This window comes from Atheta coriaria, unplaced genomic scaffold (assembly GCF_025399875.1).
Source record: "Atheta coriaria isolate IRGN ID8LTWV9N9 unplaced genomic scaffold, Caltech_Dcor_3.1 hic_scaffold_9_pilon, whole genome shotgun sequence".
Lineage (NCBI taxonomy): Eukaryota > Metazoa > Arthropoda > Insecta > Coleoptera > Staphylinidae > Dalotia > Dalotia coriaria.
Genome location: NW_027045451.1, coordinates 8,457,849 through 8,481,852, shown reverse-complemented (window position 1 = coordinate 8,481,852; position 24,004 = coordinate 8,457,849). Strand labels below are relative to the sequence as shown.

The following is a 24,004-nucleotide window of genomic DNA, read 5'->3' as shown; positions in this document are numbered from 1 at the left end:
CATCTATTCGCAATATTTACCAAGTAAAACAATTGAAAACCAGGTGCGAGTGCCATCTACATGTGACACATATTCACGTACACTGTTTGCATGCAGTGTCCGCAGCTGACAAACATTCGTGGGGGGTTGATTGTGTAAAATGCGTGTTGTTCATTAATTGTAAATTGTTAAACAATGGCAGTGCGTACTTTTCTAGGAACCTGGGAGGTAAATAAATCCAATTTATCATTATCCATCCATCACCCATCATAGTTTTGTAGTAAATTTATGTTGCAATCATTTAATCAGCAGCAAGCAGCCAAATGTAAATAAACAAATATGTTATCTCAAGCGTTGCATTGCGTTTTAGGTCACGAAGTTCCAATACGAAAACGAGAGTGACACCAAAGGCCTGGAAGGGTGGGTCGTATTGACAAACATAAATTACAATCTCTAACTGTCAGAATCATGTTGCAGTGTTCGATTCACACTGGATGAGCTTGGAAATGTTGACTGGGTGGTTGGTGCCGAACTCAGCAATGTACCATTGTTTGCTTGTGATACCTATGAAGTATGCACCACTCGGACTTGTGTTGGCATTTATTTACGGCTGCGTTTTGGAGCGTTTGCAGGCCATGTCATTGAATTCTCAGTAAATTTTTCAATGTTTTAGCTTATTTTTTACCATAAAACATGATATTTTAGTGTATGCAGCATAGGGGACTCAGTGACAAGATGGATCAGATAGTGCTATTCTGTAATGGCTGGTGTCAAATGCACTGCAATCGAATTGCGGAAGTAAAACATAACGACGCCGCAGATATTCCTTTCTCATTGTTGCCGGCGCTTGAGGAGGGATATTTTAAAGATGTGACTATTACATCGGCGAATAAGAAACAATTCGAGACACATTCGATTATACTGCAATTGCTGGGCGATAGTATCGATTGGTGCGCGCCGCAATCGCCGCTGCAATGCCTACCTGAGAACGTGCTCGGCACGATATTACATTTTTTGTACTCCGAGTGTCTGCCGAGCTCGATGGACGACACTACTGCCGAACAAGTCATCCAAGCTATCTCAACCTACGAGTGTCTTAATAAGCTTAGCGATTCATGTCGAAATTTTCTTAAGAACAATGCGCTTAAAAAACGTACGTGCACGTTTATTATTGCACGCAATAATTTATTTAAATAAGCCATTTGTATTGCAGAAGTCATCGAGCTCGTCAATGAGATGCACGCGTCTATTAATAGAGTGATAGAGCACTTTGTGAATTTCAATTCGGCGTCGAGTGAAGACCTCGGAAAAGGGCCTAACGGATGGGCGGAAGAAAGTCCTGGTCATTTGTGTTACATTATTAAACAAGCTCTGCGTGATACAGCTGTTGGTAAGTGTTAATATTAAATATTTATTCTTTTAGTCAATTTTATGACTTAATTTTAGTTTGTGCCAAGATGTTGTTACTCTGCGACTTGTTTTGCAAACGAAAAAGCGAGCTAACGCGCGAGGAACGCAATGAAATCATTTTGTACGCGAATTCGCGGGTGCCGATATTGGTAACACAGGTCCTCAAATTTTTCCAAGCGATTAAACGCACATTCAGCGGCATGACACCGGCGCAACGTCAAGAAATCGCCATGTTTCTAGTCCCAGAGGTAAAAAACATTTTAAATTAAATAATATCAACTTCAAATTAAAATATAATTTTTGTAGATCGAATCAATCTTTGATACACTAACAGCTCTAGTTCGCGATACAAACAAAGCGATGGTGAAAGTCCTTGAATTACTGGCACCGCACCAAATCAAGCAGAATAGCGACGCAAGTGAACTCTTGTCCAGGACACTGTGCAATCTGTTGCATAGTAGAGAGATTCTAAAATGTCGTACTCTGCAAGAAATCGTCAGTGGAACACTTGAAGCTCTTATGAGCAAAAAGTAATTATCTCAGAAATGATGTGCGAAGTATAAATTAACTGAAATAATTTTATTTATAGGGAAATCTTTAACGAAATGACCGAAACACAGAAAATTCGCACCGTGACACGAAACTTTGATCAACTCATCGAGGAGTTGACGTTCTTCCTGATTCAACTGGAAGAATTACCCTCAGCGTTGGACGATAAACTAGAACTGTCCGAGTTTAAATTTTGTTTCAAAGTTGGTACAAGTAAAGTGGTACGTAAAAAAACCAACCGTGTTTTGAAGTAAAATTAATGTTTGATTTGATTATTTAGGCTGGTATTCTGGAGACTTTGGTAAAACATCGCAAAGTCTTACAAGCATTATTATTGCACGTGTGCGAATTAGTCCAACGTGATACTTTCATGCAAGCACTCCAAAAACTCGACTTATTAGAGGTACCAAGTTCGTCAACAGTCGTCGACGAAGCTAAAGAAGAAAGGAAACGAATTTCAACGCCTAAACATCAACAACAGCAACAATCATACAAGGTTAGGCTTTAAAATTTCCTTATAAATCTTTAAACTTATAAAATATTTTATAGTTTAACTTGGTAAACACCTTATATGTGCCTCCGATCGCGAAACAAAGCAATTTAGCGAAGAGATCTCTGGATCTCTTCAAAACCGGCACAGGCACTGATATGGTTTTCGAAGTCCTTTCACCGAACAATCAAGATGATGAAACTACGCAAGATGGCGGCAGCGAAGAATCGACTTGCATCAAAGCGCATCGTGTTATTGTCGCAGCGAGATGCGACTGGTTCCGGCGCGCATTACAGTCCGGAATGCGAGAATCCATCGATCGGAAGATTATCATTCATGATACTTCACCGTTCCTCTTTAGAGTATTTCTTGAATACTTATACGGAGGGCGAATAGAGGAGTCGCTCGGTTTGTCAACTGAACAATGGTCTGATTTGTTATTACTGAGCGACCGCTACGAAGTAGATTCGTTAAAACAAGTTTGCGAAAGCACTTTGCAAGCCAGCATCGACATGGAATCAGCGTTGTATTACTTAAGCATGGCTGATCAGTTTAATGCACGAATATTACGCGTGAGTACTTTTAAACTTCATTTTTAAGTGTAAATAATTATTTTTTGTACTTTCAGAATGCTTGTATCGCATTCATCGCCCAAAATCAAGAACTAACCGAAAGCGAACTATTCTACGAGTTACCAATAGCTCTCCAAGCTGAAATCTTCGACTCTGTATGGTCACATCCTCCGAATAATCGAAAAACATATACGGACACTCCAGACGAAGCGATCGCGGATAATTCCAAAAAGGTATGTTAAGATATTTGCGTGGATACATAGAAATTCAACTTAAAGATTAGAATTTTCTGCTTACAGCTACACTCCCGTATCTGTTCAGTCGAAGATCTCCCTAGTCAGGACACCGCGCGCTTGCAGCAATGCATCCTGCAGATGCGCGACATCCTCGGCGACACTGCATCACACGACATCTTGGTGCAGGTGGTCCTCGCCGCGGATTACGACCTCTGCAGAGCCATCAATTATTTCTACGCGCGCGAGTGATGAACCCCAGTGAGATAAATTTCTGTTGCTTTCCAGCGAATATATCGTGTGATTGTTACACATTTCAAATTGCGCGTGCGTGCCTGACGATGATGCGAGAGCTCTAGCGTGGCAGTATACAAATGCTTTAACCAATGTTTTATCAAAAAGAAAAAACAAATTGCACCGTTGAGATTTTTATAATTCCTGTTAGACGTAAACGCTCTTTCGTTTTTGAATGTCTCTCTGTGTGTTTGTGCATTTATCGGGTATGTATTTCTTAATCCAGCAGTACGGCTAGTCAAACTTTTTTACTTGAATATTTTAATATTTTTGTTTCCGAATCTCAGAACCAGCCTAGTCAAATTATAATCGACACACTTAAACAGTACGAATGTAGCCTGTCATTGTAACGATAAAAACTCGTCTTCGCTATTGTTTGAGAACCAATTATTCAAGTGGCAGTATTACATTTAAATGCTAGTGATCTATTATTTTAGTAAGTTTGTGACGGAAGCGGCAAAACTATGTGGTAATCAAAAATTATTAGTACATTCTCGTAATACACGATTTAAAATGATATGCATAGCATTTTTAAATGTTTCTAACTTTTAAATACATTATAAAAATGATTTTACCTAATGGACGTCATTACCAGCAGCATGAAGAGATACGAATTGAGGTTAGTCGGCGCGGGGCGGTATATGACGTTAGGTAATATTATCAATCACTCGAAATTATATTCGTAGTAACCACAAGACTAATTTACTTGTATTGCAAAACATATTGAGCTATTATATCCATGTTATTGTTATTAAATTATTTATAAAATAAAAGTTCTTTAAACAGGTAGTATCATTTTGGGGTTATGTTATGTATGCACCATCAACATCTGTATTGTCATCGGACTGATTGAACAATCAGTTAATATATGGTTACATAGGAATTTAATTTAATTTACAAAATATTTATTAAATAATAAACAAATATTACCTTATTTCTTCTTGCGTTTATTGCCTCTGTCCATGGCATTAAGCTCGGACTGTTGCATAGCCGCTTCGGAGAAGATGCGTTTAACTTTGTCCCTTCGTTCGGCATCGCTATAAATAAACAAGAAATAATTGAAATACTTTCATCCACTATTGTTATTATTATCAAATCGTACCTTTGTAACTTTCTATCCAACTTAACACGTCCCAAATAGGCTTTATCTCTGCGTATTTCACGCATTGCGCCTTTCTTCTCCTTTTTCAGTTTGTATATGAGTTTATCGCGTTCTGCCTTTTCTTTACTCTGTACTTTATGTTTCTTGGCATCATAAACCTTCTCAATACTAGGATCGTACAATCGCAAAGCTTTTGGTTTCACTTTATCCAACTGCAAAAACTCCAACTTTCTGTTGCCTTTGTACTCTTCAATGGTGGTAATAAAATTTCGTATTTCATTAGATAAAATATCATTATAGTATGTTAATGGAAGTTGTTGTAAATATTTGTAGCTCTGTTCAAATATTTCATAACAAGATGGTAAATCTAGTAATTGTGTATAGAAGTCTTTTAAGAGGGAAACTGCCACGTGCAGTGTGTTGTGTTTGAAATCTTCGGTGATTTCAGAGTTTTCATCAGTTTTTAACAAATCAATCACGTTCATTTTCGGTGATTGGATGTTTAAAGTTGAATGATCAGTCATAACTAAAAGCGATGATTGCGATTTGAACGGTGGTAAAACTTTCAGTATTTTTACAGTGCTTTTTGGTATCGCCATGTGGATAATCCCATTCAGGAAACAAATTGTTACTGGTAGAAAACGTTTCGACAATTTTGTATACTAAAATAAATTTAGAGACAAAAAACATCAAATAAAAACCAATTCTTTGTAGCCATTGCAAAATATACAAAAACTCACCTCTAAATGTATGCAAAGAAGGAACAATCCATACGCAATATCACGCTTGGTCTTAACACGTGACCTGAACAACATTTGTTCCATAAACATCACACACGGTGTGACAACATGATGTTGAAAATCAGACGTAGAAAAAATACAACCCACCAATTTCAAGTACACCAACACCTCAACGCCTGGATAACTCTTCTTTCCCCTAAACTCACCCTGTTTCTCTTTAATGACTTCAACTAGACTTGTCGCGGCATTTTCAAGATTTAAATCTGCTAAATCATATAAAAATGGCGTCAAATTGAAGAATATTTGGAACATATTTTTCAACTCGACTTCACTCTCAATTTCAGTGCATAAATCGTTAAAATACTGCAATAAATAAACGAATAACATTCCAAGGGCATCTTTGTTGCCTTCTTTAAGACTGGGATGATTGCATTTGATCATTCTTTCAATGATAACGGCATGATGTTCCGGAGATTTACCGTGTAGTTTACCGTAGAGTTTATCGTAATTTTCTGGTAATTTAAAAGTGTAGGGTAATTCATTGCGAGCTATTTCCATTATTTCTTTTCTTCTAATGAGATCTTCTTTTATTTCTTCGGTAGTTTTCGGAGGTATTGGTTTATCTTCAATTGGTTCTTTATTTGTGTTTTTTAATATTCCACTTTTTATTTTAGTAGAAGGAATCGTTGAAGTTTCATCTGAATTGTTAGGTTTTACCTTTTTAGTTAATTGTATTGATGTTGGTTTTGGTTCATTGTCATCTTCTTGGTCTTCTTCAGACTTCTCAAGATCATCCTCTTGCTCTAATGCATTATCTTCAAGTCCCTCTTCTGCCTGCTCTTGTTCACCATCACTTTCTTCTTCTTTCTCTTCAGTTTCCTGCAATTCAAAATCGCAATCGTTTTCTGTCGGTTCCTGTTCATCATCTTCTTCTTCTTTTTCTTCCTCTTGTGATTGCTCCAATTCATCATCTTCTTTTACTTCTTCTTCCTCCTCCACCACTTTTACTTGCTTTTCTTTTAATTGTTCCAACTCATCCTCACTTTCAGAGTCTGATGCTTTTAAATCAGATAAATCATCATCAGTTTCAGCTTCTGATTCGTCTTCTTCATCATCATCTTCATTATCATCATCTGCATTGTCATTATCAGGATCAAAAGCATTACTTTCACCATCAATAGCATCTTCGTCTTTATTGTTGATTTTAATATTTAACAAAACATTCGATTTGCCTTCCTGATTATAAGACAGTGTAACCTCTTCAATTTCTTCGTCATCATACGCAAAATTATCGTCTAAATCGTCGGCGCTTCTATGTTTGGAAGTTTTCGGTTTGTCGAAAACTCCATGCATTCTTTCCAACCTTTCACGCTCTAATCTATAAAAAAATATTATTTAAAATTTGTTTTTAAAAAACTCTTTTTAATTATAAACATACTTCTCTAATTTTTCTTTATCTTCTCTGGCTATTTCATCCTCAGTTTTCAACTTGTCTGATGGAGTACCTCTTGCTTCAAACTTCAGCTCTCTCATCACTTTGTCATAATCATCCACTTCTGCCTTGCTGTCAACTTCACTTGACTTCTTATTCTTGTTAACCAATGGAAGCAAATCCTTCCACTCTGAGTCCAACTTTTCAGTCAACTCAACTGTTGCTTCTTTTTGCTTCTGCATTTCTGCTTTCCTCTTCTTACTCTCAATAATCAACTGTTCAATTAAATCCTTATGAGACTTGGCACCATCAGCTTTCTTCAACATGCCACCACCAAAATGCACATCTCTCACAAACTTGGAGTCTAACTTTCCACTGTCTTCCTCATCCTCATCCTCAGACTTTGGATCATCAAACTTTTCAATTTCACTCAGTGTTTGCCCTTTGTGTGTGAGCACCTCATCATCAGCAAGATTAAAGATGTTCTTTTTATTGTGCTGCTTAACTCTCATAGCTGTATACCTTGCCATGCTTTTATCTTCAGCAGATAAACCTGAATCTCTTTCACCTATTCTCTTGTCATGAAATGTATTGCTTTTATTTAGCATTTTGTACTCTGGTAGCAATGTATGTTTGCGTTTTGCCAGAGCTTTAGCACGGGCAACTCCTGGTAAACCGCGATCATTTTTAAGTTTTCTTCCAAGCACTTTGATTTTCTCATTATTAATGTGAACCTCAAACGGATTTAATACTTTTTTGCGAGCGGTTTCTTTCTTGGAGGAGATTTTGTCTGCGCCACTGCGCTTCTTATTCTTAACTTTAACCATTATCACTTTATTTAAACAACACAGAACTTAACTCATGAGAAATTCACAACTTACAAACTTCAAGAAACATGCATGACAGGCATGCTTGATTTGTAGGGTTATGTTTAAAAAACAACGTGAGACAACTGACATACAGGACAGGTTGGTGAATACGCTGCGCGTCGATTGGCCGCAACAAAGCAAACGAATCTTTAGCAATTGAAAACATTTTGTAGAGAACGCCCCGTATCCCTTGAACTAATGTACTTCTTTTGAGTTTCTCCCAGTTATACTGTAGTTTAACAGACTCTTTATACTATGTATATATTTTTAATGTCCTAAACACCCAAAGAATGACTTAAAATGTCCATTAATATCAGAATTTTTCGAAAAATTTGCAATTATTAAGTGGAAAACGCTCTGTATCTCGTGAATTGTTTTAAGTTTCACATCTTCATAATGTAGCTTACGAATAAGTTTTAATTATATATTTACTTCATATTTGAAATATTTATTTATTTATAATTTTTCGTGAATATTGGATTTACAATTTATATTTGGAGTTGACATGTTTCGCCCAGAGGGCATCTTCATAAACATTTATGAAGAGTTTATGAAGAGTTTATGAAGATGCCCTCTGGGCGAAACATGTCAACTCAAATATAAATTGTAAATCCAATGGCATTTTCAAGATTTAAATCTGCTAAATCATATAAAATGGCGTCAAATTGAAGAATATTTGGAACATATTTTTCAACTCGACTTCACTCTCATTTCAGTGCATAAATCGTTAAAATACTGCAATAAATAAACGAATAACATTCCGGGCATCTTTTGTTTGCTCTTCTTAAGACTGGGATGATTGCATTTGATCATTCCTTCAATGATAACGGCATGATGTTCTGGAGATTTACCGTGTAGTTTACCGTAGAGTTTATCGTAATTTTCTGGTAATTTAAAAGTGTAGGGTAATTCGTTGCGAGCTACTTCCATTATTTCTTTTCTTCTAATGAGATCTTCTTTTATTTCTTCGGTAGTTTTCGGAGTTACTGGTTTATCTTCAATTGGTTCTTTATTTGTGTTTTTTAGTATTCCACCTTTTTATTTTAGTAGAAGGAATCGTAGAAGTTTCATCTGAATTGTTAGGTTTTACCATTTTAGTTAGTTGTATTGATGTTGGTTTTGGTTCATTGTCATCTTCTTGGTCTTCTTCAGACTGCTCAAGATCATCTTCTTGCTCTAGTGCATTATCTTCGAATTCTTCTTCTGCCTTCTCCTGTTCATCATCACTTTCTTCTTCTTTCTCTTCAGTTTGCTGCAATTCAACATCATCGCAATCGTTTTCTGCTCGCTCCTGTTCATCATCATCTTCTTCTTCTTCCTCTTGTGATCGCTCCAATTCATCATCTTCTTTTACTTCTTCTTCCTCCTCCACTAAGATTTTTTGTTTTTCTTTTATCTGTTCCAGTTCATCCTCACTTTCTGAGTCTGATGCTTTTAAATCAGATAAATCATCATCAGTTTCAGCTTCTGAATCGTCTTCTTCATCATCATCTTCATTATCATCGTCTGCATTGTCACCGTCAGGGTCAAAAACATTACTTTCACCATCAATAGCATCTTCATCTTTATTGTTGATTTTAATATTTAACAAAACATTCGATTTGCCTTCCTGATTATAAGACAGTGTAACGTCTTCAATTTCTTCGTCATCATACGCAAAATTATCGTCTAAGTCATCCGCGCTTCTATGTTTGGAAGTTTTCGGTTTATCGAATACTCCACGCATTCTTTCCAACCTTTCACGCTCCAATCTAGAAGACAAATAAATTATTTAAAATGTGTTTTTAAGAAACTTTTTAATTATAAACATACTTCTCTAATTTTTCTTTATCTTCTCTAGCAATTTCATCTTCAGTTTTCAACTTGTCTGATGGAGTACCTCTAGCTTCAAACTTCAGCTCTCTCATCACTTTGTCATAATCATCCACTTCTACCTTGGTGTCAACTTCACTTGACTTCTTATTCTTGTTAACCAAGGGAAGCAGATCCTTCCACTCCGAGTCCAACTTTTCAGTCAACTCCACTGTTGCTTCTTTTTGCTTCTGCATTTCTGCTTTCCTCTTTTTACTTTCAATAATCAACTGCTCAATTAAATCCTTATGAGACTTGGCACCATCTGCTTTCTTCAACATGCCACCACCAAAATGCACATCCCTTACAAACTTGGAGTCTAATTTTCCACTGTCTTCCTCATCCTCATCCTCAGACTTTGGATCATCAAACTTTTCAATTTCACTCAGTGTTTGTCCTTTATGTGTGAGCACCTCATCATCAGCAAGATTAAAGATGTTCTTTTTATTGTGCTGCTTGACTCTCATAGCTGTATACCTTGCCATGCTCTTATCTTCAGCAGATAAACCTGAATCTCTTTCACCTATTCTCTTGTCATGAAATGTATTGCTTTTATTTAGCATTTTGTACTCGGGTAGCAATGTATGTTTGCGTTTCGCCAGGGCTTTAGCTCGAGCAACTCCTGGTAAACCGCGATCATTTTTAAGTTTTCTCCCAAGCACTTTGATTTTCTCATTATTAATGTGAACCTCAAACGGATTCAATACTTTTTTGCGAGCGGTTTCTTTCTTGGAAGAGATTTTGTCTGCGCCACTGCGCTTCTTATTCTTAACTTTTACCATTATCACGTTATTTTAACAACACATAACTTAACTCATGAGAAATTCACAACTTACAAACTTTAAGAAACATGCCTGACAGGCATGCTTGATTTGTAGGGTTATGTTTAAAAAACAACGTGAGACAACTGACATACCGGACGGGTTGGTGAATACGCTGCGCGTCGATTGGCCGCAACAAAACAAACGAATCTTTAGCAATTGAAAACATTTTGTAGAGAAAGTACTGAACTAATGTACTTCTTTTGATTTTCTCGCAATTGTACTGTAGTTTAACGGTCCCTTTACACTATGTATATACTTTTAATGTCCTAAACACTCAAAGAATGACAATGTTCAAAAAATGTTCTTTAAAAATCATAATTTTTCGAAAATTTTAAATTATCGAGTGGAAAACGCTTTGTATCTCATGAATTAATTCACTTGTTTAAAGTTTCTCATCTTCATACTGTAGCTTACGAATAAGTTTTAATTATATATTTACTTCAATTGAAAATGTATTCATCATAATACTCATCAAGAAAACAACTTATCCTAAATAACTGAAACAAAATGACAATTTCACGCTTTAACATTCGTTGGGCATCCCGCCGGGTTCTCCAAAACCAAAACTCTACCATTTACATTTTTAACTTTACAGAATGGCTCTGAGCTAGCAGACCTAGTCTCTAAACTCTCATTTCTCGTTACATAAATAGTGCTTCCACTTGCATTGGCAAACGCATCCTTGGTGACGACTTTACCTTTGTTGTCAAATAAATTAAAATTGCATGGTATACCAAACAAACATCCAACTTCATGTGCAAAATCATCAAAACTCAACTTCTGTTTTCTCGAATTTTGCAACAAAACCAGCCCTTTGGTACCTTTCCGACCATATCTCGGCTCAATTCCAACCAACTCAACATTAACCCATGGACAACTAGGCACAACACAATTAGATATCTTTGTTAGTTGCACCGTCAAGGTGCTATCCTTCAATTTCTGCGTTTCTTCCATGATTAACGAGTCTTGCGATGTTCTATCTTTTTGTAATTTGAAAGGCGCTCTGATAGCTTCTTCAATATACGTAGAAAACTCTTTAGCAACACGTGCCAAGTCACCATTCGTGCTATAAAACACCGTAATTTCATCGGTGGGCACAAGTTGCGCCTTCTTCCTAAGTTTCTGCACACGATTAATTATCTCCCTGGCAGTACCCTCATCCTGCATAGACTGATCCGGTGTCACATTCAGCAAGACCAAAACATCATTGTCACTATGCACCTCATACTTCGATGAAGTCACGTCGTCAGATTTAAAGATCAATCGGACTTCCTCGATGCCAATCTTATGTCCACAGATCATTTTGTGACCATCCTGCACCATCTGATTAATCTCACTATCACCCAAAGCTTTAATAGCGGCGGTAACCGCTTTAAAATCATTCTTCAGCCTCAAACCCAATGTTTTATGATCAGGCTCAGCTCTTAAAGTCACACCGTACTTACTCTTGTCAGTTGTGGTTGTCATTGACCTAACATTCAACTCACCAAGAATATAAGGCTCCAAAGATACAACATCATCAATATATTTAGAATCCTGATGAATAACAACCACATCCGGAAGCGGATACTTAATAGGGATTGTTTTCCTATCGCGAATTACTCTGCCCAATTCAATGACGCTTTGCATCCTGCTCACAGCTCGTTCAATATCAAGATTGATCAATGTTTCATTGGGAGTTGGTAGCATAAGGTAATGAACACTGTCGGCTTCCTCATCGGTCAATTTCTTCAAGTATTGGAACATATTATCAGCCAAGAAAGGCGCAAACGGCGCCATCATCTTAACAATATTCAACAATACATTGAAGAGAGTGAACAAAGCCTGGCGACAGTCTTCAAGGCCACCTTCACCCTTTAGACGCTTGCGATTCATGCGTACGTACCAATTAGTCAAGTAATCGATGTATTTCGTAAGTCGTGGCACAACAGTGTATAAATGATACAGCGCCATTTCCTTCCTGACATAATCAAGCAATGATTGCGTGAATGACAAGATCCATCTATCCATTATATTAGTACTCTTCATGTCTACTTCCGAATACTTGAATGGAACCTTATTATCCACCACATAAGATTCCACATTTTGCAAAAGGAACCTAAATGCATTGTACCAAGGCAGGAAGACATCTTTCACGATATCACGAACACCTTCCTCTTTAAATCTCAGATTTTCCGCACGTACCACCGGTGAATTAATCAAATACAATCTAAGCGCATCAGCACCGTATTTCCTAACAACCTCCAATGGATCCGGATAGTTTTTCTTACGTTTAGACATCTTTTGTCCATCACTAGCCAAAACCAAGCCGTTTACAATCAAATTCTTAAACGGAGCCTTACCAAACAAGCATTGGGACACCACTAACAAAGTATAGAACCATCCTCTGGTCTGATCAATACCTTCAGCGATGAAATTCGCTGGGAAAGCCTCCTCGAACTCCTTCACATTCTCGAATGGATAATGCATTTGCGCATATGGCATAGAACCAGACTCAAACCAACAATCAAACACTTCAGGGACACGTCTTAATGGAGGATTACCCGGGATACGAGATGGTATTTCAATGTGATCAACGCTCTCACGATGAATATCCGTGATTTTCAATCCGGTGAGCTCTTCCAGCTCAGCAATGCTTCCAATACAACGCATTTCATCCCCGGAAGGAGACATCCAGATAGGAATAGGTGTACCCCAGTAACGATTACGTGAAACAGCCCAATCACGCGCCTCTTTTAACCAGTTACCGAAACGTTTATCTTTTACAAAGTCAGGTACCCAATATGTGGATGAGTTTGACTTTAACAGTTCCTCAGACATGTGTTCAACGCGTACAAACCAGGAAGGCACTGCTCTGTAGATCAACGGAGTATCTGAACGCCAACAGAAGGGATAACTATGTTTCACTTGACTGTGATGAAACAATCTTCCATTTGCTTTTAAATATGCAATGATGTGCTTATCAGCATCTTTGATATACTGCCCTTGGTAATCAGTAACGGCAGATGTGAATCTCCCACTCGCATCAACAGGGCAGATCGGGTCCTGATCACGAGTGATGACACCATTTGCAAGACAAACGCGGTAATCGTCTTCACCAAAGTACGGTGCTTGATGTACTACACCAGTACCACTCTCCTGAGTGACATAATCATCCAATAAGACTTTATACGCACCTTGTTTCTTCATTTGGTCAGCGAAGTAATTAAAAATCGGCACGTACTCCAAACCTTTCAGTTTAGCACCTGGGAAGGTTTCTTTTACTTCATAATCGCCTTCTTGGAACACAGCTTCAAGACGTGCTTCCATAACGATGTAAAATTCTCCTGTGGAAATTTGCTTTACTCTTGCATATTTATGTGCTGGATGCACACATGCTGTTAAATTTGATGGTAGTGTCCATGGTGTTGTGGTCCATACAAGCAAGGATGCTTTATCTTTATCTCCAATAATGGGTAACTTAACTGTTACAGCTGGATCAATTACATCTTTGTAATTTTGGCCTGATTCAAAGTTTGACAATGGTGTATTGCAAGCAGTGGAGTAGGGCATTACTTTATTGCCTTGATAGACAAGTCCTTTGTTGTACATCTGAGTGAACACCCACCAGATGGTCTCCATGAACCAAGGGTATAGGGTTTTGTAGTCATTTTTGAAATCAATCCATCTGCCTATTCTGGTCATGATGCTCTCCCATTCATTGACATATCTTGTGACAATCTTTCTGCATTCTGCATTGTAATTGCCAATGCCCATTTTGGCAACATCTTCAGGGCCTTTGATTCCCAAGGCATTGTCAATTTCAAATTCAACTGGTAGACCATGAGTATCCCAACCAAAACGACGTTCTACATGGAATCCTTGTTGATGTGCATAACGAGTTACAACGTCTTTGATAGTTCCGGCCAGGATGTGACCATAATGCGGAAGGCCGGTCGCGAATGGAGGACCATCGTAAAATGAATATCTGAATAATAATTTTAAATATTTTAGTTTTTAATTTATTAAATATGTTTATTTTTATAGTTAGATTTAGTTTTTACGTACCTGGGTTTATTTTTCGATTGTTTTAAGCAAGTTCTGAACACGTCTAATTCCTTCCATAAGGTTAGGATCTTCTCTTCCTCTTGAGGAAAGTCGATTGATTCAGGCACGCGAGGAATATCCTGCACTCTATGGTTTTCCATCGTGAATGATGAAATATTTCACCTGAACGATTTAAATACTCCGAGTTATTTCAACTTATCGCGTAATTACTGAAATAAATCGGTAGAATTACATCAGCTGCACAACGTGCCGCTGACAACTCAAATACACATTGCTCTATTGTAGCGACATCTACATGAACTAATTTCTAAGGTAGACACGAAAGCAATTTGAATGAAAAACAATTTTTGGGAGTTATTATCACAGCTAACTTCTTTAACTTTCTTTATGATGTAAACAGAGGAAAGAGGAGAGGACCTATGTATGTACGAATGAACTATTGAACTATTTTAGCACGCTTTAGTACTGTGTTTGCCAAGGGTTGCTCTTTGGGCGGATAACCCTCAAAAAGTGGTGGGGGTTAAGTCGCTACGTGCATAATTGCGCGAAAGAGGGCAAATTGTTCATATCTGTGAAGTTGGCGAAAGAAAGAAAAGAAGCAAACGTGCTTTTATTATTGATGATTCCTTTTGTCTTCACGAAATGACAGGTTTGGAGGTCTATTCTACACCAAATTATTAGTATATTATATCCAATACTTTAATAGTTGCAAGATTTATATTTCATATATTCTAGTTCTAAAGAAATGTATAGTTATAGTCGCAACAAAATCGACTATCAATATTAAATACTTAAAATCACAACAAGACTTAGATAGGTTGCCAGATAGATATATAAATTAAATGCGCTCCAGGCAAGAATATTCAGAAACTAAATTTACCCCTAACTTTAAAGAAACCAAGCGTGTTGCGATTATGTATGAGTGAACTTAACCCGACATAATTCTGCAACACGATTGATTTATGATGAATGGTAACATTGTCGTAGTTCTCTCGTCCGATGATCAAACGTAACTTATCCAGAAATTCGTCAAAACTGAACATCAGGCGGTCGTCATCGTTGCATTCGGTGTGATAGTACAAAGGATGAGAAGTGAGAGTGAAAATCGGCGCGTCGTCGTTGAACGGGTTCCATTTTACAGCGAATTTTAACGGTTCGCCACGGTTCCACATTAGGCGAACACCTCTTGCATTCCGATCCCTAAATTTTAAATAAATTAAGTTATTGTAAATAATTTAAGAGAAAAAAACACAAAAATCAAACGTAAAAGACTTAAATATAAATAAAACAAAATTGTTTTATGTTGTGGTAGTGTCAAACCTTGGCTTGAAAGCTTCATAAGGATTAATATGCGTTTGCGTCCAACAACTATGAACCATGTTGGTCAATCCATCAGCAAAGCCACTTAAACGACTTTTTGCGTGCACAAATCACAAAATCATTCAAATTTTACATTTTTTCCCTCAAAAATCAAATAAATCTTAATACTTACGGCACTAATGAACCTGGTGGATAAACCAAATCTCCAATCACAACATTATCCAAGTTTTTAAGGAAAATTCGACGATATTCAAGTATTTTCAACGCAATAAAATCATACTTCACACTGATTACACAGTTTGTCATCAGTAGAATCAATCTCTCCTTGTCTGAATCCCATAGGTTAATCCTATAAGTTAATAAATACATAAATTATAAGTCATAAATAATTTTTTGTAATTTTTCTTTACTCTGTTAATAAATATTTGCCAACTAAAGCACCATCCACTTCTGAGATGATGTCTGAGATGCAATCTCCAACAGCCTTGTCAATAATCCCATCACGATAAGTAAAATAATTTGTTGCAGTCTCAGCTTGCAGGGCAATTGCTGAATGGTTCACAGTTTTGATGCCATTGAGAGAGTTTTTGGTACCTGTTGATATTCTCCTAACCAAAGGAGTGACTAAAAAATACAAAATAATAAACTGATACAACTTCTGCAGTGCTTGTTGATGCATTACTCTTTTCAGTAATATTAGTAAGTAAGGTTTTTGGTGGTGATTCCACTGTTGAATCATCATGCACATTGCTGCCTAGAATTTTATCATTAACTGAAGAAGTCTCACTGCCATTACTTGGAGATGTTTTCCCTAAATCCTCACTCTTGGATACATCGCGTGTGATTTGTAGCGTGCCTTTGAATTCATCCGGAATGTCATCTTCTAGTTCATCCATCATTTTGTTTGTGTGTTAATTTAGTTAACAAATAAAAAATGATGTTTTGGTGAAGTTGATAATTTGAAGTGCTTGTGGGAAAGCTACAGGTTGACTTTGATTTTGTCACAGTGTGGAAACTGTCACCTGAAATAAATTGTGTCCTATATGAATACAGTACGCAATTATCGGTTTGATAAACCTACCTGCATCAAGTCAACATTTATTTCGTTGAAATTATCGGTGAAACAAGTACATTGTGTACCTGTGGTGGCTGTGTTAATTATTTCAGTCTTATTATGCCACCAGTTGCTCGGTGGATTGTATGTTGGGTTGCATATCTTAAACTAACAAATTTATAAAATTAAATTTAAATTTTTGTTAAGTTTTGCAATAAATAACTGTTATTAGCAGCATATTTTATAAATAAAGTATTTTTTATTTATTATTCAATAGTTCTTAAGTGATTTTTATCATTTTACTTTGGTTTCTTTTAGTTTTTTCTTAAAAATTCGCTGAATTTGAAAATTATTAATGATAAAACGTAATTAAATGATTAAATTTCTTTATAACCGCCACACTAATAACTTAAACAAGTATCAAAGACTAGAATTAAATACTTAAAATAGTTTTTGATAAATTAGTACTGAAGCATGTTTGCGAATTAAATTTAATAATAATTTAATTAGGTAAGTTGTGTTTACATCACGCAGGTATTTTCATAAAAGCGTAAATTCCCTGAACTTACATTTAATACAGTGTAGGCGTGCTCTATTAATATTCGAGTGCATAATCTATTAATGACCGCAAAAAGCGCGCATTGAAGCCGTTACAAAACCCGCGCCACAAAATAGCAAAATGTAAAACGGCATCACTTCCGCGCATTGAAAATTCACTGGAAATGCATAACGCGTCTGACGCCAAACAGACTTAAGAGATTATGAAGCTGAGAGTCTCTTGAAGCGTGTAAATGCATAAACAGCGCGCCGCTGAAACAAAGTAAGCGATATGTAATTCTTCCGATGCGAATACCAACCGCGCGTGTCACGGCCCGCTGACGTCGGTGATAGATTCGCAATGCGATTACGATCGCAGCCGTGGTGCGCAGATTTTTCGGCGGGCGGCGAATGACGCTCACGCTGCGGGGGTGGTTCGCGCGCCATTGGCGAACGCCGGCGGCGGTCGCCGAAGACGCCCCGCGGAGATTCAAAGAGCAGCGAGCGCCGCACGCACGCACATAGTGCAATCGCAGCGAAGGACGACGGCAGGTGATCGGCGAGCGCAAAACGGCGCGTTCTGATATTCTCAGGTGCGAAAACTTTAAAAAACCCTCAAACACTCAGAAAATCTTTATAAAAATCTCAATAACTCCTACAAAATTTAATTTTTCCAGAATGCTGACTTGGTGGTTCCTCATCGCAGCCATCTCGCTCTCCAACGCCTTTCTGTCTACGTCCGTAAACGCCCGCGACACATGGCAGAAGCCAGGATGTCATAAAGTCGGTGAGTGATCAAATTAATCAGCATTCACTTAATTATTATGTTTGGTTAGTATCACGTGTGCGAAATTCCAAACTCCATTAATGTGCGTCAATCAATGTGTGGTTAATGTGTCAAATTTTATTACATTTAACTACATTGCGATAATAATTTAACGAGCGAAAAAGTTACGAGCGGGACATTTGCATGGATTCGCACATTCCGGATTTATCCGCGCATAGTTGGTGACGATTATCTGTTAGACGGACTTTGAGGAAATTACTTTTCACTCATTCTAACATTCGACATGTTAGTAGCATGCAGAATCAATATCCGTGGATGTCATTGTGTCAAAACACATTGATAGATACTGTTTGATTGGATAACTTAGTTTTAAAAACTTTTTTAGGCAGGAAAAAGCGTTATTTAGTTAATAATATTGAAATTAGTCATAATTTTAATATAATTTAGGTTTTTAACGCAAATTTTAGTTTATGTGTTTGTTTGTGACGCTTTTACTCAAAAACCACTGAAAATATTTTAATAATATTTGGTGTAGAGATATTATTGACTGTGGAGAAGTATATAGGCAACTTTTTATGCAGAATTTTAACTTTTTAAGTCTAAAATTAAGGTTTAAAGTTAATATTGACATTTAATCATAAATATAGTTAAATATTTTGAACACAGATGGCGCTAAAATGTGATATTCGATGTTTTTCTTGTTTTTCAATTAAAATTCCGAATTTTATTAACAAATTCAACACATAATACACTTAGGAAACATTTATTTACTATTTCTCTAGGCCACACAAGAAAAATTAGCATCCCGGATTGTGTCGAGTTCCACATGACGACGAACGCATGCCGCGGTTATTGCGAAAGCTGGGCGGTGCCATCAGGGCCGAAGGCAAGCCCCACGCAGCCGGTGACTTCCGTGGGACAATGCTGCAACATTATGGATACGGAGCCGGTGGAGGCACGCGTGCTCTGCGTGGATGGCGTCCGAACTCTGACGTTCAAGAGCGCCACCAGCTGCTCCTGCTATCACTGCAAGAAGGATTAAACTACGCATGCCATCAATTGACACTCGAGGTACTTAACTTTATCAACAGGTATCAATTGGCTATCGTACCCTTTTCTGTTTTCCAAAAAAAAATACGACAAAATTTAATTTCATTTAATTTTGAACGCCGCTGGGAACTTTTAATTACACTTTCCGCATTATAAGCTTTCAGTCTGTCGCAAACAAGTAAAACTTTAACCTTTAATATTCGCGGAATGCGTGATTTTCAAATTGGGCCAGGCGGTAATCTCTAAAGTGGAATTTTATCGAAAGTTTTATTTGCGTTTATTGAATCATCGTAATGCGATTTGGGTTTAGAAACACACAGAAATAATCCGGTGTCAAATTAGTTTTATTTAAAGTTTAACATAACCAAACTTTATTTTAACTTCAAATTAAATAACTTAACCTCTAAATATTAGTATTGTTGCAGGAAATTCCCCCAGGACAAAACTAACAAAGAAAACCATATCACATATTTATTTTTAACACAAAAAAAAAAAAAAAAACATTCAAAACCTAATCTAAAATATTCTTTAGAAAAAAATTAGCTATATGATTGTCAGTTGCAAGAAAAATGAAAAAATTAAATGAAAAAATGTATATAATATAATTATCGATTAAGTGATGTGTAATTAAGTATGTAAATATAATTATACTGACTGATGCTGACTGAAGAAACAAACACGTCTATGAGAAAAACACAAATATCTACGTCTCTTTACGAAATATTAGGAGTACTACTCCAGATTCAGAGTCTATTCTATATCTGCACATTGTGAAGAAAAATGCTATATTCTTACTGTTCATGTAGTACACTTCATTTAAATAAATAATTATAAATGATAATGTAACTGTGTATTAAAATAATAAAGTCCGTATGAAGTGAGTGCAATTATGTCTTGTTTCTTTCTTCTTTTTGAATAATTTTACCAGAAACATGAACAACTAGTGTTGCGGGTCGTGGAAATTACGAGTGGAGCGATACATTGCGGAGAAGCAGCGTGACTGCTTTGGAAAAAGGTAGGTGACGCGTTAATTAACTAATTAAATACACAAAAACTGTAATTAGGCTCGAACTGAACGGAAATTAGTGGTGAATACGGGTAAATAATTGTTTTGTTTGGTATTAATATCCGTTTATGTTTATATTTTATATGATTGGGAAATAAATTTGATAAATAATTGATGTTTACAATTCGAATATTTGAATTTTAGTAAAATTATTTGTTGTGTTATTTTGACATTTTTGTTTCTTTCAGTTTTATTTGATTTTTTACTTAAAGTTAAATTATTTTCAGCTTGTTTGATTGATTAGGTTGGATTTTGACAGTGGGCTGTTATAACTGCGTATAGCTGCAACCCAAAATACACATATATTAGTGTAATTTTATTCTGTTGACAATTTGAACAAATTTTATTGGTTTGGTTACATTTTGACAGTTGACAGTTACAACTACGTTGACAAATGCTAGACTGCAACCCAAAATACACATTTAATAGTGTTCTTTTATTATATTGACAGTTTTTACTTTTTATCACGCCAAAGCAATGAAATTCTTAAAAATTATTTTTAAAAAGAACATAAATAATAAATAAAAACATACTTTGGAATAAAAATATGTCATGAACAATTATACCGAAATTTTCATCCCAAATAAAAAATATTTATATTATAAAATTCTTTCACCATGACACTAATTCCAAACAATATGCGAGTGGTACGCAAAGCAATAAAACTTAGTTTACGACTAAACAAGATAAAATTTGCAAACACCCAACAGACGACAAACAACAAATACGCGTATTACGACGAAGTACGAGAAAAAAGTTGAAGTGGCAAAAAACTAAATGAATGCTACACCTATAACACGTCATTAAGTTATATGCGAACTATAAATAAGTAATATTTAAGCACAAAAAAACGGAAACATAAATATTAATTAATTCATAGCTTATATTGTCAATCAAAGAAAATATTAGACTAGAATTTTGGCAGTTGGAGCGTGGGTGTTAGATTTATTATTAATTAATATAATATATTATAAGCAGTTGAGGTTGATGACGTCCCAGGCAAGCTTAACTTCTTTTTTCACTTAATCCTAAGCGGTATTAGTAAGAATTAAGAGTTCTCCTCATTAAATTGTCATGCTTAGACAACAGTTGTTTACAAGGCATTAACGGGGCCGCTCCGCCGAAATGCAAATTTTATTGTGAGTCGCACTAAGACTGCCGGCGAATCTCATATTTCATTATGAGTGCAAAATACTCCATTCTGATGGAAATCTGCGTATTATCATCGTAATCTGCTTGACTTTTGCGCGTATAATTACTGTGCATTTTCACAAATGTCAAAAACAACCATCAAACACAAAAGAGCAAAAAAAAATTAAAAAAAGATAAGAAACAGTAAATTAAAACCGTAAATTAAATACTTGTATGTTTAATTTTATTATATTATTATTAATAATGATAAAAATACCTAAATAAATTTATTTAAGTTTGTTTTGGGGTTTATTTAATTCGGAAAGCTTTTTATGTTTCAAGCGCAAATTTTAATCTGTAAGCTTTTTAGGTGGAATACAAACGAGTTGGGTGGAAATGAATGAATGAATTTAAACGCACCCCGTTGTGTCTGGGTTATAACCGAGATGAGTAAGTATGGCGCATGAAATGTTTATCAAGGAACTAATTAACTTGTTGCTTGCGTTGTATTACAACTGTTAGACAATTATTTAGGCATTTATCTTGTACATTCACTTCATGTTTGCATTACGTGCATTATAATTATAAACATGACATTATATTTTCATCATAAACCATAATATTATTAATAATATCATGTAAATAACTACGTTTTTACCTAGAAAACACAAAATATATGAGTGGTTGCATTCATAGAGCTAGGCAACCAACTATACACTTCTGTTATAGGTAAAATTGCATAATATTTGGTTAATAATTTGCAAAATGTGAATTTTTGAATATTATTTATAATTAAATGCATTATGATTATAAACATCTTGTTATATTTTCATCCCAAGAGCTCAAAAATGAAATATGAATAATATTATATGAATAATTACGTTTTTACTTTACAAAATGTACAACTAGTTGTATTTTTTAGTTAGGCAACCAATTATACACTTCTCTCATAGTGAAAATAGTATAACACGATTAAGAATTTATAAAATGTAAATTTTTTATACTGTTAACTTGTTTTTTGTTTTAAAATTGTGTTCTTTTCGTCAATAATTAAATTATCGTTCAACAATTAAAATGCTAATCGAATTATGTCACCCGCAAAACTTTTCGCCGTGTTGCCTTGCGATAAAAACCAAGTCTCTTGTTGCGTCTTGTCTTCTCGCTGGAGAATACCCGTTGATTATGTTATTGTTCAATTATATCGACACGAACACGTAGGATGAGCGAAAAGTGTATTAAACTACGTTTAAAAATAAAACCCGTCAAATTAATTTTAAATTTTCATTGTAATTTTTTTCGAATTTTTAACCGATATTACCGAGCATTGCATTCATAAATCACATCTTGCGCGCCTCCACCATGTCGATCGTGAACGATTTAATAGGCGCCAATGAAACGCGGCATTAATTAGATTTCTTTACCGCGAATATGTCAACGATTTCCCGTCATGTCATAGCATTATCCACACCTTCCTTACGAGTCGAGTATTTCACTCAAAGTTGGGATTTTTTGTTATATTTAACTGAAATGTCGATATTCTTAAAATAGATTAATTAAATATTTTATTGTTTTTATAGACCTGCAATCCAGTAAAAATAAATAAAAATATTGAATTTTAAGCTTGTTATTAACAAAAAATAATTAAAAGAACGAAAAATTTGATTTCATGTGTTTATAACCTTGTTATGTTATTACAACTATGACAGAGGTGTATAGTTGGTTGCATAACTCTATATATGTAACCAATTATACAATTTATAATTTAAAATATATACAAATAAACACATTAGCGATTATAAAAAGAGAAAAACAAAATCACATTCACATTTTGATTGGAATTAACACATCGCCAAACCTTTAACATCCAAGTGACGCGAATCAATTTTTTAATTAACGAACGAGTGCTAAAAAATTCAAACGACAAAATTGCGGGTGTCGACCGCTTTTTTGTTCCCTCGAATTACGCACACCCACTCGTGAGCGCTCAAGTTGCACAAGGGAAGTTTTCACATGAAACAATGAAACGCTTCACGTCTGATCACTCTAAACCTGCTGCAGAAACATTTTATTACTATAAACGTATTTTTACACATGTACCCATGTAAAACATACATTTTTTAATTGAATTCAACCAAAAATAGAAGTTATTTAATTTGTCTGATAAAACACGTGAAATATTCCAGGTAGGAAGGTATAATATTTTCTCACCGCACTGAAAAAATAAAAAACTGATCTATCATTTTAGTTTCGTAATAAATTTTAAATCGCACCGGCTATTTTTAGCACAAAAGAGTTTGGATATTTTCTCAAGAGGAAAACGTAAAGGTAACAGATTAATAAATAATGCACAGTACAAGATTTCAATCTCTTGAATCTCCTGAAGGTTCATCTTGTCTAAAAGTCTAAAGAATGAAGTCAAAAGTCTAAAGAATAAAGAATAAACTTCTACAATATATGCAACTAAATATGCTTCTTCCTGACGCTTGTAAGCAGATTGGTTATGAGTACTTTTAAGCATTTTTGAGAACCAAATTTTTACAGGTTTCTATTTTATCTTCTATAAACGGCATCAAACAGTGCAATGCGAAGTGGAAATGAATTCATTTGCGTATTTTACATTCACACTCTCCATTTGCGCTTACTTACATATTCATTGTCTACATTTCC

General features: G+C 35.6%; 5 protein-coding genes across 8 annotated transcripts; 2 read left to right on the top strand and 3 right to left on the bottom strand.

Annotated features, from left to right (window-relative positions):
• The first annotated feature begins 70 nt into the window (after nucleotides 1-70).
• LOC135799449 (uncharacterized) lies at nucleotides 71-4,044 on the top strand. Of its 2 annotated transcripts, none has more exons than XM_065312562.1 (12): nucleotides 71-207; nucleotides 350-399; nucleotides 457-631; nucleotides 685-1,132; nucleotides 1,193-1,369; nucleotides 1,426-1,637; nucleotides 1,696-1,919; nucleotides 1,979-2,159; nucleotides 2,219-2,434; nucleotides 2,488-3,000; nucleotides 3,057-3,233; nucleotides 3,300-4,044. In XM_065312562.1, the coding sequence occupies exons 1-12, from the start codon at nucleotides 175-177 to the stop codon at nucleotides 3,483-3,485; spliced, it is 2,592 nt and encodes an 863-aa protein (XP_065168634.1). In that variant the 5' UTR covers nucleotides 71-174; the 3' UTR covers nucleotides 3,486-4,044. The 2 variants fall into 2 exon arrangements, with proteins under 2 accessions (XP_065168634.1, XP_065168635.1); XM_065312563.1 differs by having other exon boundaries at nucleotides 3,284-3,478.
• Nucleotides 4,045-4,317: 273 nt separating this feature from the next.
• Nucleotides 4,318-10,657, bottom strand: LOC135797927 (nucleolar protein 14 homolog). Its single transcript, XM_065310525.1, has 7 exons — nucleotides 9,483-10,657; nucleotides 8,705-9,421; nucleotides 8,522-8,613; nucleotides 6,808-7,654; nucleotides 5,370-6,747; nucleotides 4,630-5,291; nucleotides 4,318-4,564 (listed from the first exon to the last, which is right to left on the bottom strand). Exons 1-7 carry the CDS (start codon nucleotides 10,301-10,303, stop codon nucleotides 4,459-4,461), a joined length of 4,623 nt encoding a protein of 1,540 aa, XP_065166597.1. The 5' UTR covers nucleotides 10,304-10,657; the 3' UTR covers nucleotides 4,318-4,458.
• Nucleotides 10,658-10,762: 105 nt separating this feature from the next.
• On the bottom strand, nucleotides 10,763-14,656 carry LOC135799448 (isoleucine--tRNA ligase, cytoplasmic-like). The gene is made up of 2 exons (XM_065312561.1): nucleotides 14,393-14,656; nucleotides 10,763-14,312 (listed from the first exon to the last, which is right to left on the bottom strand). The coding sequence occupies exons 1-2, from the start codon at nucleotides 14,530-14,532 to the stop codon at nucleotides 10,862-10,864; spliced, it is 3,591 nt and encodes a 1,196-aa protein (XP_065168633.1). The 5' UTR covers nucleotides 14,533-14,656; the 3' UTR covers nucleotides 10,763-10,861.
• Nucleotides 14,657-15,090: 434 nt separating this feature from the next.
• On the bottom strand, nucleotides 15,091-16,899 carry LOC135799157 (tumor protein p63-regulated gene 1-like protein). Of its 2 annotated transcripts, XM_065312177.1 has the most exons (6): nucleotides 16,794-16,899; nucleotides 16,395-16,734; nucleotides 16,123-16,336; nucleotides 15,885-16,061; nucleotides 15,713-15,805; nucleotides 15,091-15,592 (listed from the first exon to the last, which is right to left on the bottom strand). In XM_065312177.1, exons 2-6 carry the CDS (start codon nucleotides 16,609-16,611, stop codon nucleotides 15,256-15,258), a joined length of 1,038 nt encoding a protein of 345 aa, XP_065168249.1. In that variant the 5' UTR covers nucleotides 16,612-16,734; nucleotides 16,794-16,899; the 3' UTR covers nucleotides 15,091-15,255. The 2 variants fall into 2 exon arrangements, with proteins under 2 accessions (XP_065168249.1, XP_065168250.1); XM_065312178.1 differs by lacking the exon at nucleotides 15,713-15,805.
• An 867-nt stretch (nucleotides 16,900-17,766) lies between these two features.
• Nucleotides 17,767-20,027, top strand: LOC135798519 (thyrostimulin alpha-2 subunit-like). Of its 2 annotated transcripts, none has more exons than XM_065311379.1 (4): nucleotides 17,767-17,896; nucleotides 17,981-18,090; nucleotides 18,873-19,161; nucleotides 19,566-20,027. In XM_065311379.1, exons 2-3 carry the CDS (start codon nucleotides 17,982-17,984, stop codon nucleotides 19,130-19,132), a joined length of 369 nt encoding a protein of 122 aa, XP_065167451.1. In that variant the 5' UTR covers nucleotides 17,767-17,896; nucleotide 17,981; the 3' UTR covers nucleotides 19,133-19,161; nucleotides 19,566-20,027. The 2 variants fall into 2 exon arrangements, with proteins under 2 accessions (XP_065167451.1, XP_065167452.1); XM_065311380.1 differs by having other exon boundaries at nucleotides 19,555-20,027.
• Nucleotides 20,028-24,004: the final 3,977 nt, after the last annotated feature.